The sequence below is a fragment of the Sinocyclocheilus grahami genome, unplaced genomic scaffold, assembly GCF_001515645.1.
Source record: "Sinocyclocheilus grahami isolate Dianchi unplaced genomic scaffold, SAMN03320097.WGS_v1.1 scaffold537.1, whole genome shotgun sequence".
Lineage (NCBI taxonomy): Eukaryota > Metazoa > Chordata > Actinopteri > Cypriniformes > Cyprinidae > Sinocyclocheilus > Sinocyclocheilus grahami.
The window spans coordinates 565,455-582,693 of record NW_015505716.1 but is presented as its reverse complement, the minus strand read 5'-3'; the positions used below and the strand labels follow the sequence as shown (position 1 = coordinate 582,693).

The following is a 17,239-nucleotide window of genomic DNA, read 5'->3' as shown; positions in this document are numbered from 1 at the left end:
GCCCCTGGTCACAAGGCGATCACGTGAGGCGCTCCCTCTGGCATGATAATCTTAATAATATCTTGTAGTGTGTGATGCGCCATGATGTTCAAATCTTGTAGTGTGTGCATGTTTAAGATTTGAGAGAAGATAATCTGCAAAGATTCTCCTTATGTGTGTGCTGCAACCAGATTTCATAATCGGTTAGGATTTTTAAACTATTAACTATTATTAAAAATATTTGGAAATAGTTTAATAATACACTTACAGAATATATGAATGTATATAAATTGCTAGTGTTATTTTAAAATTATTTATATAAATATTTATGTTACAGCATTTATTAATATTACAAATAAAAATAGTACTTTTTATTAGTTAATTTAGATTTATAATTATTTCAGCTTTATAGTTTTATAATTTTAGTTTTTCAACTTAAACTAATTTATTTCAGTTAGTTGCTGAGGCAATATTTTGAATTTTCATTAAAGGGGTCATATGAGGTTGCTAAAAAAGAACATTATTTTGTGCAAGGAAATATGTTTATGCGGTTTAAGGTTCAAAAAACACATTATTTTCCACATACTGTACATTATTGTTTCTCCTCTATGCCCCGCCTTTTTTAAACATGTCGATTTTTACAAAGCTCATCAGTCTGAAAAGCGAGGCGTGCTGTGATTGGCCAGCTATCCAGTGCGTTGTGATTGGCCGAATACCTCAAGCGTGTGACCGAAATGTTACGCCCCTTACCATACTGTGATGCCGTGTCCCGGTGGGATGAGACAAAACCAATCAAACCCATTATAAACGAGGCATTTGTAGCATCCAGTGGGGACATAATTACAGATTATAATTACTAATACTGTCTTTTTACAAACATAAAAACTTAAAACCATGTCTGCATTTGTGATTGGAGAAATGACAAACAACTAGCACTGTCCTACACTGCTCAATACTTGTGTTTGAATCATCAGTGGCAAATTCTTTAAATATGAAAACGTACTTACAGGCTGTGAGTCAGCATTATTTGTCAGAACACCGGCATTGTAGGCTACTCTCCCAGGAAACAGTCCTTGTCTTCCGTAAAATGCGTTGCACACATCTGAATATTTGGGTTGAACTGTTCTGGAACAGTGTTGTAAATACAACTGAACCACTGATTTCTAGTTGTGTCCTCCTTTGGAAGGAAATTTTATCTTTCGCAACGAAACACAGCGTCTTTCACAACTTGGTGGCGGCAGTGGCAGCAACAATAAAGTTACTCCTTCTTTCTTTGCATGAACATTTGGGCGGTGTTATGCAAATCTTCCCACACAGTGAAGTAGACATGTGGGGGTTTAAACAAGGCATTTAGGAGGACGTGGATGAGTCTTAACTTTTATAAAGAATATCTCTGGGTTTGAGACTTTAGTCTTTGCAACTTTAGGGATCTTATCTATTCACAAACAGCTTGTAACACTCCACAGAGAAAGAAAACTTGAAATTGCATCATATGACCCCTTTAAAAAACATTTTCATCTTAATTTATAATTTGTATTATTTTACCTCATTTCAATTTTATTTAAAAGAATAGTTGTTTTAGTTAACAATAACAATACTGATAATTATAAAATATAATTACATTTACATTAGTCAGTGTGAATGAATAATATAAACTGTAACCAAATACCAATTCTCAATATTTTGGTCACTTTTCACTAACATCAGCTAAAACCAAGTGCACTCTTGATTCTCAAGGTGTCTGGACATGCGGCCCCTGTAAGCAGCACCGTAGATCCTGTGGTGGGAAAGATTAATAGAGCCAATCTCCAAACATGCTGCACAGTGACCCCCTCAAAACATTTCTAATGAAATAAATCAATCAGTGGGCCCAGGACCTATAGATAACATCAGTGGAACAGATCAGCAAAGAGAAAGAACTGGAGAGGACTATAAGGCCGAGAGCAGGCAAGAGCATGGATAGCCAGGCCTTCCGATATAAACAAGTCCTGTGCTTGAAACTGCAACTGGTAATGCTAATGCAGTAACACCTCTCTCTGCCAGAGCACACGGCTGTCAATTCTAATACGTGCCAAGAAACTATTCTCCAACTTTTCATTACACACAGAAAAAACTGTATTGTTTTTAATTAAGTTTAACAATTAAACTAAATGTCTACTCTCCATTAAGATAGCCTTTGAAAAACAACCTTTTCCAAATAATCAGTAAATGGTCATCTATATTTCATTTTAAGCAAATAAAAACAAGCATGTGATTAATATAAGTACAATCTGTTCAATGTCATTCTACCTTGAAGTTAATTTTTCAACATAGAAAACATGTTTTCAAGACAAAATGTGTTTTCAAAACAGGGAAGAAATTTGCATAAAAACGCTATTTTTCAGTATTATTAAAAAATTATTAATTTATGTATGTGTGTGTGTGTGTGTGTGTGTATATATATATATATATATATATATATGCACACACACACAATATTTAAATGAAATGTTATTTATAAATGCATATAGTTATACAAAATACACATTACATATGATTTTATGATTTATTTAAATATACCATGATTACGGTGGTTGTCCAACAAAAGTACATTTAGGTGACAAGTTTATAGAAGGAAAAGGTGACACTGGGTTATGGCAAAATTGGTCAGCTTTAAAAATGCTGACAACAACAGACATAAAATCTGTCCTGAGAGTTTTTCCTTTGCAGTACTGTAAGTAAATGGGAGTGGGTGTTTATGTGTGTGTGCTAACCTGGTTCCTGATGGCAAAAAGCAGTATATTTAATGTTGTGAAACTAAAAGAAAACCCCCTTTCCCCACGGATCAATGCTCCACTTCTCCCAGGCTGATTTCTCATAAAACACCTGCTGTAACATCTGAGCCATGGCACCTGGAATACACCGACATGCACCTATAAACACACACCCACATCTCTCTGTCATCATTTCCTTGACCACAGGAGAGCACTACTTTAAGCACCATTTGCCTTCTCCATTTGGTCTACAATGCATCACAGAGGCAATAGACAATCTGGAGAGAAGCCAACTTCATGGCTTCTCACAGGATGGATGGCTGTTCAATCTGAGAGGATTGTCTTGTACTTTCTCAATGACACACAGCATTGAACGCTGGGTGCTGGAAAACTAAACTTTAGGTTCATACTCCTAAAATAACTTCAGAAATGAAGCTGAAGCTGACTTTTCTATGTATTTTGTTGTCAGAAAAATACAGACATCGAGGGAAGTAATACACATACTGTCAAATAGTTCTTCAGTCTTGCTTTGCACCAGTTCTAGGTGATTATATGCCAATGAGGGCTCAATGGGGTGTATAAAATGCATGTTAAAACAGAAAAGTTAAAAACGGTTCATTTAAATTTTATTACTATTTTACAATATTACTGTTTTTACTGTAGTAAAAGTATAATGCAGTCTTTGTGAGCTTCAAATGTAAAACTATTTAACTTGCTTGAAATTTAACAGGCCATTTGGTGAGTAAAATTTGATTTACTCACTAAAGCCAAATTTTACCCGCATTTGTTGCTTGGCAAATGTTAATTTTGGCCCCTGATGCACATGGATGCGAAGCCAATGCTTTCCGAACGCCGTGCCGATTTTCTTTCCTCTGTGAAGTTTAAAATCAACAGGCACTTTGCAAAGTCTGTGAGAACACAAACAACTTCACACACTAATACAGCTCTTCACGAAGGGCTTCATTAAAGTGCCTCTGAAGAGCAAACTCTCTCGTTCTTTCTACCACACACAGACCACGACCCAGGAAACGGTTCTACAACAGTACAAAGCGAAAGGCCGGGATGGGACGTGCCACGCAAGCTGTCAGGAGCAAAGCTGCGGCACCTTTGATTGAAGGTAATTAAAAAGAAAAAAATCCCAAACAAAAGAGCATTTTATGGAGCTCCCGCTATCCAGAGAGTCGCTCATTAGCCCAGCAGGGTAATTAGCAAGATGCCGCAGTCCTCGTTAAGGAGAAATCATAATCGTAAACAAATGGCTGTGAGCTTTTGGTGCCTTCCCCTCTGTAATGAACTGCCACTGTTCTCAAAATGAAAGCAATGCTAAGACGTACACACATGAACACACAAATTGGAGAGCCTTGAAATGACAGGTCTCAGTTTAAGAGTAAGGGGGCCCATAATGGCTCTCATCTGAGTTATAACAGAGCGCTAAACTCATCACACTCAGCACAAGTGCATTCTTGTTCTCATATATTTGCAAAGAGAGCTTCTCATGAGGTTAATTGACCAGATCGTGGATTCAGAGAGCAGGAAGACATTCAAATAACTCCGTTGTACATGCACAATTGCACATGAATACACTCAGGAACAACCAGAAGCATGCAGCTAAACATAGAAGACAATATCTGTTAGGCAGCTTCTTTAAGGAAGTACTAAAATAAAATAATAATAATAATGTAAAATATAATATAATAATCATTCTATAATCTAATCTAATACTATATAATAATAGAATAGAATAGAATATTATAATGATTCTGTAATCTAATCTAATAGTATATAATAATCTTAAAAGCGGCACTAAATAACTATATTTTAAAAAGGCATTTTTAAATCATAATATATCATAATATAATAACCTTAAAATCACCACTATCCTACATTTTAAAATCGCATTACGTTTTAATATAATAAAATTTTTGATTTATAATATATTATAATATAATAACCTTAAAATCACCACTATCCTATATTTTAAAATTGCATAATATAATATAATATAATATAATATAATATAATATAATATAATATAATATAATATAATATATAATATAAGCAGCACTAAATAATCTTATATTTTAAAATGATTCTGTAAGGAGCATGTAAACTGCAACAACAAGCAAATACTGGAAAGGTGAGAAGTGAGACAGTACTCATTCCCTTAGCTGATGAACTAAGCACATCCTGTGGTCTCTATGGCAATAAAAGCTTGCACTTCCTGTGCTGCCAGGAAGCAGCCCTGGGAGAGACGGACAGCTGGCAGCTGGTCGCCACAGTGCCGCGCTGTCTGTTATATAAGCTGCACTTAACTGCTGATTCCAGGTCAGCCGGGATCAAACACAATTTCAGCTCCAATTATGATGTAGGGTGATATGGGGGTAGGTGGCCTTTATCGGCACTCTCGGCAGACGGGAAAAGAAAAAAATAACCTTCCCCTTCTGTGTAATTCAGAAGAGAAAACAATCAGACCGGGCTTTTGTACACTTGACCGGTAGGCAAATGCTGTTTGAACAGTTAGTCTAATAAATGGATCGACTAATGAAAGGGAAGAAGAGTGGGAAGAAGAGAGGGAGAAAAAGAAGGCTGTAGTATTTTTCTATATGTATGTGTGCACTTACACATTTTCTGAAAAATCACAAGAAGTTCCTTTTAGGATCATTTAAAAAGAAAACAAAGACAAGATACCTGTAGAAGAGGTCTTTGAACGCCCAGGTTTTTCATGGTGTCAGCGCTGGCCAGGATTTTGAGCGGGTCGGACACTTTGGTCACAGCCTCAATCTCTTTATTGGTCTCGGTGCGGACCTGGCTGAGGAACAGGTCGTTGATGTAGTAGGTGAGGAAGGTGCGTAGCTGACACTGCTTGGCCTGAGCGGGACCCATACGGGACTCGATCTCCTGAATGAACCTGATGACACGGAAAACAAAGCATTTTCATTAAATTAGAGAAAAGAGACATGTCTATGCAAAGTTTGACTAAGTTTGCATATGTCAGAGCTGAGGCTTATTGGTTGGCACATTGTGCAGTGGTGCTGATGTGGGAAATTTGGGTTTGAATCCAACCTGTATTGTATCCAAATCACTTTTTGGCATCTCTCCAATATTGTTTTATTTTGCATTTAATTTCAAAATTGAAATGTTCTTAACATAAAAATGATATAATTACAAATTATATTATTAGTATATAGCAATTTGAGATAAAAGCTTAAGAAAAAAAACATTAATATTAAATTAGAAATTATTTAATAATTTTCTGTTCCAGATTAAAATTGAATTTTGAATCCCAGATTTTCAGTGTGGCCTCAGACTTGAAAAACACACATATAAGCTCCATTTCTGGCTTTTAAGTACTGCACATACACCATGTGTGTCGGTGAGTGAACAAGACAGGTGTTGAGCAGGGACGGGCCGTTGCTTACGAGCAGACAGAGGCTCATAGATCAGCAGGAACGCTGATTTATCACTACGAGACTACAGCTGCACAACCCCCCGATTCTAAACACCTCCCTCAGCACTGCACAGCCAATTAGCCAACCCAGCAGAGGGGAGCCCATCCACACATGTACACGTGAATGTGTGTTTGTGTGTGTGCGAGACATTAACAGTGGAAGCATGGCTCAGCCCTCAGTAAGAAACAACTGTACCACAGCATTTAGTGAAACACTGCCATTACAAACATAAAAACTAGGGCTGGGCAAGTTAATGCGTTATCACGTTAACGCATCAATTAATTAACGCCGACAATTATTTTATCGCGCATTAACGCAGTTTATTATTATTATTATTATGAAAGCCCGTTGCTCACTGGCTCTGAACGTGCTAGTAATCACGACTTCATAAGCGGGAAACAGGAAGTTTCGGATAGCACGTGAAGACAGCAGAGAAGCGCCCTCGCTTAGCACAGTGGAGTGCATCATTTTGTTAATTCTGTGGTTTATAATTTTGAGTCGTTTGGGACGCGGTGACAAACGGCCCTCTCACAATATATATACACAATCGTGCTGCAGGTATCGGAAGTTCTGCGCTCCGGTGGGTTTTAGCGCTCACACTACACGCTTACCGCACCCAAGCCAAACTGAACCACGCTCTGGCCCACCTCTTCCAACCGAGACAGGGACGGCTAAACAAACTGTGCCCGAGCGCAGCTCAGAGTGCTCACACTAGTCAAACGAACAGGGCTTTGGGGGTCAAATGTGCTCGGGCACGGTTAAGATTGCCTAGTGTGAGTACACCCTTATTCTCCTGCATTCCGCACACACGAGTCTCTACCCGCCCACACCCGCACATCTAGTGTTGTCCCGCGATAGTGCAGGTCTCTACTCGGAATGTGCCTGTTATAATGTTATGACCGAGGCTCTGGACTCTGAGCATAACTTTTTTTTCTATAACAAACTATAAAATGTTTTCTATAAAAATGTTAATGCCCTGGCAGTGGCAAATAGCTTTGGTTTTATATTTAATTTGATTACATTAATGTTTAAGTTGAGATTTACAAGAAATATTTTAACTGCTACTATGTAAAAGGAATACTGCTGTAATAAAAAGCACCTTATTTATTTAAAGTGTTTGCAAACCAAATGTTATTGCACGTTTGTTCATATAGCAGTACTTTTAAATGAAAAAAGTGCACAATACACTACTTTTGAATTCATTATTGAAATTTGTGCATAACAATGCAATTAATCGCAGAAAATCATGCGATTAAAAAAAAAATTTAATCGTTGCCCAGCACTAATAAAAACAAAAATGGGCCCCTGCGGCCATTAAAACACTGTAAATCTTTTTATTTTCTCACTATGTTTATTTTAAGAAACACTAATCCATATGGGTTCAAGATAATTGATAATTAATACCACCTTGGTAAAAACAAACAAAAAAAACATCAGTGTTAAGTATGCACAATATATCAGTACTGTATTGGTTATCGGCCAATATTGGAGATTTTTAATTTAATGTATTAGTCAATATTGGATATTTAATTCTGTAAGCTCATTTCTCCAATGTGCATTCTTTCACATTTTGAATTGCTTTTTTGTCTTACATACTTAGAGTTTATCTTGATTTTCATAATTCCTGAGCTCATTAGCACATTGTGAATCATTTTATTGTCTAAATGATATTTTTATTAAAGTAAACACAAATGCATATGGGTCCTAGTTAAGTAATAAATAACATAAATAGTATTGAAAAAAATCTATATTAAGTATGCATCATATATATATGCCATATTGGTTATCGGCCGATATTAATAAGTTTTACATTATCCATATCAGCCGATATTGAATATTAAATTCTGCATGATAATTTCTCAGATTTTTACATTTAGATTACCTTTGCCGTCATCTAACACTCACTTAAAGTTAATATTTAAAAAACTAATAATTTTATAAATTTTTAAATCTAATCTTCAGCAAATCTCATAATAAATATTCATTTTTAAAACAGGTCTATATTATAATAATGCCTAAATACACTTAGCATTTGAAATTATTTCTTTTAGTTTTAGTGTTTTATTTTTAAATTATTTAGAGGAAAAAAGTATAAAAGTATAGAAACAAGTGCCATTTACTGTTATTGGTCATAGTATGTAAATAATTATACATAATTATATAATTATCGGTATTAGCCAGAACTTTAAAAATGGTGCATCTCTAATCAGTACAACAATTTATCAGCACCAATGACCATTTAGTTAAGCTTTAATTTAAAACGAGGAATTATAAACTTCCAGAAAGAAAAGTGGGGACAAATTGTATAGTGTAATTGAAGTGTCTCAGTTAAAATTTGTTCTGTGTATCACGTAATTCTGCAGTCCGGGACTGTATATAATATATGGCAGGGCTTCTCAGGACCCTCTTGAATAATTTGGCATGGTTTCGAAATACAGACAAAGATAATAGCTCAATCTCCACTTCATTATGTCACCAATATAAATGTCCTCAATAAGAATTATTCACACCAGATGGTGTCTCTTACTTTCGCTCTCACTCGTCTAATAGACACACAGCGACACACATACCGTCATAACAGAAGCGTGTGTTAAAAGAAGACCCACAGAACAGCCTGGAAAAAAAGTCAGTGAAGTGCAAGAAAAGACAAAAAAGTTTGAATGTTGCCATATTGTCCGGTTTTTAGATTTTGTCACATTTGCAATATTCGTCTGTCGTCGTCTGGAGCTCCGCTTAAGTGCTAATCAAAGGAACAGCAGACAAACTTAAAATTGTTCACCATACTGGGCAAGAACTAGTAAAACACTCTCTTTCTGTGTTTGATCTGTGGCACATTGCATTAGGCAGGTGGAGAAGTTGGACGCTCCTCTCTGTAATCGCATAAGATGTGTGAACAGCATGTGTAACCAGGCTTGAATGTGCTGAGAGATGTTTGAAGACTGAGTCAAGAGGAAAAGGATGGAAAAAGAGAATGAGGATAGTTCAAAACTCAATTCTGTTCTTCCATCGTTACCTGGGCTCACCAGATGCCCTGCTGAGAATAGCCACACTTTTCACTATGACAACAGTAGAAGAATCCATGCATAAATGCCACATTCCAATCACTCACTTTTTTAAATATGTGCATTAGTAGTAAACATAACGCATACTTAAACTACATTTTCACTGTTTATGATGGTAGATGGTAGACCATCTATAGATTAGAGAAGCCATTCATTTCCATTTCAGTTATGATTCTCTATGGAAGAGGAATTTCTAGACTTGATTTCACCTGTGTGTTAAAATTTATTAAAATTACCCACTGTATATATATATATATATATATATCTTTTAATCTGAACACATGCCATTTCTGTAGAATGGACAGTTATGAACAAATAAGTCAGACATAATTTATTATAATATTATACTTTTTAACATCATCATTTATAATATAATATAATAAGTTGTCAATAGATAAGTACACTTATCATTAAATTAAGCTTATACCATTTATCTTGTTTAACATGTTCATTTTGTCAATTGCTATATCCAGCAAAGTAAACCTATAGATTGAAGGGTGATTCTTTCAAAACAAGCTTATTTTAAGATACATTTAGATGTCTTTTTTTTTAAAGGACACTTGGGAGACTCCAAAAGGACACCAAAACAACCAAGTGATATAAGTCCATTTACATTTATGCACACACACACAAAAAAAAAAGTATTAAATTAATAAATAATATTAAATAATAATTAATTTTTTTCAGAATTCATAGTGTATAGTATGTGTACAGTACACAAGCCAAGTTGCGATACTGAACAGGACCACATAGAGACATAAAACACCCTAATCCAAATGCCTAGAGCTGATTGCTTATGCAGTACACGGATCCATTCAGAATTATTAAACAGCAACATACGCATGACAACTCAAAACATTATCCTAAATGTGTGGAAACAACGTGAATGTACTGAAATGTGTCTGTGCATAAATACAATGTATGATCTGTGCATCTAGAGTGCACATACACGGTTTGTTTACGCATCAATACATCAGACATATCTTCGAAACAATGACAGAGCTTGTGTTTTAAAGCGAAACACACTGGAATAAGCAATTTGTTGAAAATGCAACGCAAGTCTTTATTCATTCTGCCATCTCTGATATAATCAGCCTGGCCATCTTTACATTAGCGCTGTTATGGATTGATTGTTTGAATGCACCTGCTTACTGGATCATTGGACTGAAAACTTTCCCGGAGTTTAGCGGCTTGAAATAATATGATCGACTTTTAATTTAATTACTTTTATGACTTTTAATTACTTTAAATCATTTTAACACATTAAGGATTTTTGAATTAATCACATGTATTAACGTTAACAGCCCTAAATATAATATAATACAATATAATAGCAAATTACAACAATAGAATCCAAAGGTTGCAGACAGCAAAGAGGCAACTTTCAAAATAAATTTAATTTCAATAAGGGGCTGCCTAACAGTCTTATCATAAAACCCCTCAAAGTACTGGGGACAAAATGTCTGAAAGCTCCAGAGCGCAACACACACAGCTGGACCTTCATCTCCACAGAGATACCATGAAGACACCTTGGCAACTGCACAGCGTGGGCTATCCATGTCTGTGAAATCTTAATTAACAAGTCATAAATCAGTTTAATCGAGAGAAAGAAAGAAAGAAAGAAAGAAAGAAAGAAAGAAAGAGAAAAGAAAAGAAACGAAAAGAAAAGAAAAGAAAAGAAAAGAAAGAAAACACTGTAACAGTATTGTTGTTGTGTTTACGAGTAAGCAACGGGTGAAAAAAAAACTGATGTGGGATCAAAGCAGGAACAGTCACCACACTGAGCTCAGGATGAGAGAGTAAATACAATTACTGCCGTGTGATCGGGACATAACCATTCACTGACGGATGATCTTAATCCATCCAGAGGATAACAGAAATGAAACATTATCAACGTTTGATGAGGGTCCAGAGGACTAGGAAAAATTATTATAACTCTACTGTGAATAAACAGAGGTTTTAGCCTGTGTGAGGTCACAAGATTCATTATTACCATTTCTTACACTCACAATTCCAACCCCCGGGTGTCTATCATAGATGTGCATATTTGGGACCATTCTATAACCACCCAGAACATCCTACAGTAGCAACTGCATCCCACTGTGATTTAAAAAAAATCCTCAGAACACTTTAGCAGTTGCAAAGCAAAACCCTAGTAACCATCCATAAAAAAATAACATAAAATCAAATAAAATTATAAAATATTGTTGCCAACTAGATTTAGATAAATCCTTCTAGTTGGTAAAACATTTCTCAGTAATAGTTGGATCTGTCAGCACCTTCGATTCAACAGCAAGCTTTAACAGAAATGTAATTTCTGGACAAGTTCTTCACTGGTCTCTACTGCAGTGTTTGGCTGAATTCACTGGCTGACGTCTAAAGCAACTCAACAGAATGTGACTCTTCTAAATCAAAGCCCTCATCCTGTAGACTCTCTCACAGACATACACAGACCGAGAAACATTGCACACACACTGAGCCCCAGTTTATTAGCACTGACTGCCTCTGATTGCGCTCAACAGCATCTAATTAACTGTCATTAGAAAGCAGATGTCTGTGCCCAAGGCCTTCACTGGATTATTGTGTGCAGAGAGCCCTGCCTGTGAATACACACACACACACACACACACATACACACAGAAAATGGTACGTCAGCCACTTCCTGTACTTCTCCCCTCCAAACCAATTATAAGCTCAATAATTAAACCATCCTTGTAGTATAAATATGTGTTTGTGTATTATTGAAGATTATTGAACAAAAGGGTGAGGGAGGACATGAAGGATAGTGTAGCTGAGTCATTTTTAATAAGAGTAAAGTGCCCTGAGGTTTGCTGTCTGTCGTTGGCTCAGCAGCTGGGCAGGTTGGCTTGTGTAACGGACATGCTGCAGTCTGGTGTAATATTTACTTCGGAAGACTGACAGAGAGCTTTATGTGATCTGAGAGAGAACACTGAGGACATAAACAGAGTGCTCACACACAAAACACGTACAAGCCGTCAGACTCACCAGGTGTCACAGTTTCACAAACTTTTCTGCTTTTCTACTGCATTTTATAGCTCAACAGATTTTTAGCTTGGTTATTCCCTCGGGGAACAGTCCTTTTTAAATCAGTTTTAAATGTTTTCCTTTATGAGATAAAAATCTTAATTTAATGTACATAACATAAACAACTTTTTTTCAATATATGTATGTATACTGAAAGACATCTATTATGCTCACAAAGGCTATATTTATTTTATAAAAGACAATAAAACAGTAATATTGAGACATTTAAAAATAATTGTTTTCTACTTTAATATATTTTAAAACGTAATTTATTCCTGTGATGGTAAAGCTGAATTTTCAGCATCATTACTCCAGTCTCAGTGTCACATGATCCTTCACAAATCATTCCGATATGCTGATTTGGAGCTCAGAAACATGTCTTATTATCAGTGTTGAAAACAATTGTGCTGCTTAATATTTTTTTTGTGGATAGCATGATTAACAACAACAATTTCAAAAGAGCAGTATTCATTTGAAGTCTTTTAATTTTTAATTGTCTTTACTGTGACTTTTGAGCAATTTAACGAATCCATGCTGAATTCAAAATAAAATTTACTTAATTAAAAAAAAATAATTACTGGCCCAAACTTTTGAATGGTAGTGTATGTTCTGCTACAAATGGGAGCAATTCAAGCTTGAAGTAACACTTACTGTAAATGCAAAGCAGCCCAAAATGAATTCAGAAAATCGTTATTGCGTTTAAAGCCAGTCGGAGTGCAACAGAACTGAAGAAAACGCAGGGGTCTTGAAATGCATTTGGTTGTAAAATAGTACTTGAAAAACAGTCCATCTAGTGTAAAAATAAATACATAAATAAAACGCATACATAAATAAAATAAATCTATTGCTGTGGACTTGATGCATGCCATTATTAGGTCTATACTCAATTATAAGGACATAAAACAAACAATATATTGACATAAGCCACTTTTTAATCAACATTCATCTGCTACAATAATTTAATGTCTTCAAATTATCATAATTTGGTGGGTTTTTGTCAGTAAATATTTTTTTTTAGCAAATATGTACGATTAATTAACTGGCATAACATGTAATTAATTTAAGAAAACTTTTTAATTAAATGACAGTCCTAATATTTTGATTTCACATCTGCCCCTCCAGCATATTTTTTATGATCAGATGTATTTTCAAATCACAAGCAGAAGTAAAATAAAACTTGTAAACCTAAACAACAGACACAAGATCAATAAAGACAATCTTTCTATATTTTATGACTTTTTTTTTTTTTTTTTTACCTTGTCATAATATAACGAGTAGAGGATATTCACCACAGTGACAATGAGAAGTCACCTTTCAATGATCGTAAAAAATACTGCTGTGTGGGATGATTTTATGGAATTTATAGACCATAATTAATATTGCTTCAAAAGCAGGTTTTTAATAGCTGATGCCTCATCTCAATTACAAAGCCAATAATGTGAAATACTCAAAAAAGAGAGAGTATAATTCTGTAGGTCTCACATGGTTAAATCTATGTAAAGACTAATTATAAATGAGCATGAAGAGCAAGTTAAACGAACCACTAGATGGCAGTATGTCAGTGTACATATCTGTGCAGTCAGTTCTTCAGCCACCCTAACGAAGGGAAACTGTCTTTAGAAAGCATTAAGATTGCATTTATTGGGTTACTATTGAAACCGACTTCGCCGTGCGATGTATTTAGCTTTCGTTGCGTTCCTACAAAGACAGCGGTGAGGTAAATGAATATGGCCAACCCACACATACACCCACTAGCTCTGAGACCTCCTGCTGTCTGCTGCAGATCTTACACAAACACACACAAAAGGTAGAGCGATGGGTGTAGGACAGAAATGCCTTATTGGAAAGGAAAGGACCGGCACGCTAATTAAAACGGAAATCAGGCGGAAATCAGAGAGCGAACGCGATATATTGCCAGAGTCACAAAGTAGTTCACTTTTCTCCCTCTTGCTCTTTCTCTCAATTTCCTCTCCGTTTTTACAGCATCATTATTTACAAAAACAAAAGTCGCAAACCAAAGAGAACAGTTTGTAATGAGCGGCATTTCTGGTGGAAATTATGAAATGTTGTTTAGGGCCGACAAATTCGGCTATTTGAGGTGTGAAAATGTAAGTGTGCGAGCAAGAGGGAAAGCGGTGTTTGAGGCCAATTAAACTAGGTGAAATCTATCACACGAAGAAGACCAGGGGCTTGGATTCCTGCAGTCAACAGGAAATGAGATCGGCTCGTTTGGCTGACATGTCCCCGTGGTGACAAATTACCCTTCCTGATTCACTTTCCCGTTCTTTGCTTTGCCTTTTCGCCTAGTTCTCAATATCTTTCCCTCCCACTGTCTAGTTTCTCATCCTCTGCGCTCTTTTTCTGCATATACACTTTGAGGAAAAAAGTATGTGATGCTTTGACCTCAAGAAAGCAGTTGGACCAGAAATCCCAAGAAAACTAAAACTGTTTTGGAAATAGAAATGATGCAAAAATTTCTCCTGACCATTGTCTGATCTGCAATTACAGGAAACGTTTAACTGAGGTGATTGGAAGGTTATCGGGAGGTTAAAATGGAGATTCTGCCATCTTTTACTCACCCACGTTGTACAATCTGTATGACTTTCTTTTGCATAAAAATATGATACAATGAAAGTCAATGGGGACCAACATTAGACTGTTTAAAACATCTTTTGTGTTCTGCCGAAGAAAAAAGTTTTAGATGATACAGGGGGTGGAGAATAAATGAACCTTTCGAAACCACGGGTTCACATACTTTTGTCACATTACACTGTGAAGTGCTTTCAATAAAAAATATGAATATCTATAATTGTTTGTATGCTATTTGCTTAAGCAGACTGTGTTTTCCTACCATTGACAATTACAGAAAAAGTATGTGAACCCAACACTACATTTTTCCACCTCTAAATGCTTAATGTGGCCTTTACAAACACGCATCACTGCCTCCTAAAGCAGCCCACCGCACATCTGGACTGGATAATAACCTGTCAGTCTTTTTTCCTCTGAAAGCATTTGTTTTCAGAGCAGTGGAGGGCTGTTATTACCCTGCGTGGTGTGAGCGAGGGAGGAAATTCTGCAAATTGAGTCATTAGAGCAGAAGCTGGGAGTGGCCTGCGTTTAATGGGAGCCTGCATGGGCGAATGGCATCATGCACGAGGCGATAACAGCGTGAATGTGCGTACGAGCCAGAAAAAGGGAGGGAAGGCAAGTGATTGTGTGGTTAAAAGGGTGAGGAGTGTTGATTGACACACAACCGGCTTAACAATTCAACCCCCCTTGGGATCTGGTCTAATCAAGCTCCCTTTCAGGCCACAAAATGGCCGAATCGCTAGGGCCCATTTCAACTTCCCTCTTAATAAAAGCTGCGACTGCTCACTAAACAGTGCAAGAGGGGGTTCTGGAGTTTTATAAAGCCAATAGCGCGGGTAGGTCATCATCCTATCCCATTGGCAAACAGGACTCCAAGCACTTTAGAGCTCCTTCAATTAGAGCTCAGCGTCTTCTACTAAAAGAACCCAGTAAGTGCTCCGACGTTCCAGCTCCTCGGGGCTCTGCTGAGGAGAAGGGCTTAATTAAATCACAGAGGCTTTGCCAAAGAGCGCGGCCCAGGGCCAGCTTTATGATTTATGTGCCGGCCGTGGAAAACAGTGAAGGCTGGTCCTCTGAGAAGACAGTAGAGACCGTACAAACACGTGAACTCAAGAAACACTCTCCATGGAGTGTCGGCTGAACTTTAGAAAGTCTGTGCTCAGTAACACCTCGTCTGGTGTTGGTGTACAAACATTGGATTTTGGCAGGAGGACATTGACACTGTTTTACAGCCCAAATAATGCCCTCTACTGACATCCATTCGTCCCCATTATCGCACATTACAGACAACTACAGGCAACAGTTAGTGTGTTTATATGTGCATTTATAATCACACTAAAGTAGAGTGGGTTCCAGCTAGAGTTAAAATGACCCAGTCTGTGTAAAATGGAAAAAAGAATGACATTCGTTTGAAATAAAATCATTTTTTACTTGATTTTTGAAATATTCTTCTTGTTAAACAAAGTCTAAATATTGTTGACAAATATATGTTGATTATAAGTTACAGTAATAATACAGTTTTCCATCAAAACAATTTTCCTTACAACTGATTCAGAATTGCTGACCAATAAAATTGTGTGTGAAACATTTCAATGCTTCTTTTAAACGTAATTTAATTCAACCAAACTTGTGCAAACTTGTGAATGTGTTTTTTTTGTTTGTTTTTTATAAATAATGGTTCCTGGTTTATTTCGAGTCAGACATAGCTAAAAATGATTCCTTGAGGGAGTCAGCTGTGAACACAGAAATGACTCTAAACGATTCACCAACTGAGTGATTCAGTTGCAAACACACTGAGTACTTCAGTGAGTCAGTTGTGAAAACACTAACAGCTCTGAACGATTTACTGAGTGAGTCACAGCAATTCTGACCCCATTTTTTTAAAAACCTTTTTGAATGACTCATTAATAAAAAGTCCAAAAAAGTCCAAAAGAGTAATTCGCAAAATGACATGATGGACACACACAAAGTTTTCCAGACTGTCATCAAAGAGAATAGATTTCAAATTTCATTTTTTGACACATTTGAGACAAACTCAGACACAGTCTGGATCCTTGCCTTTAAGCTCCTACTTTTTGACAAACAATAGATGAAAAAGATAAACTTTTCTTTTCAACTCTTATCCAATTTATACAGCCTTTGTGGACACATAGTGAATGATTCAGTATGACTCACTGCTGTAAGTGTAGTCCGCTACAGGCCCCTTGAGCATCAGACACTAAACGCAACTGTCCCTTCCTTTCAGAGACAAAGAGAGAGAGCCAAACTAGAGTACATAACTACACTTAACACCCTCCAAGCCCCTACACTGCATTGCAGCAGACACCAAGACTAAAAATAAGTGCTTTCTCACTTCAGACCA

At 36.4% G+C, this 17,239-nt stretch overlaps 1 protein-coding gene across 1 annotated transcript in view; it reads right to left on the bottom strand.

Annotated features, from left to right (window-relative positions):
• Positions 1-17,239, bottom strand: part of LOC107555552 (exocyst complex component 4-like) — a 137,141-nt gene that overhangs the window by 39,924 nt on the left and 79,978 nt on the right. The window contains exon 11 of the mRNA XM_016238381.1: positions 5,421-5,640. Coding sequence (XP_016093867.1) covers positions 5,421-5,640 — 220 coding nt within the window. The remainder of the gene's footprint in view (positions 1-5,420; positions 5,641-17,239) is intronic.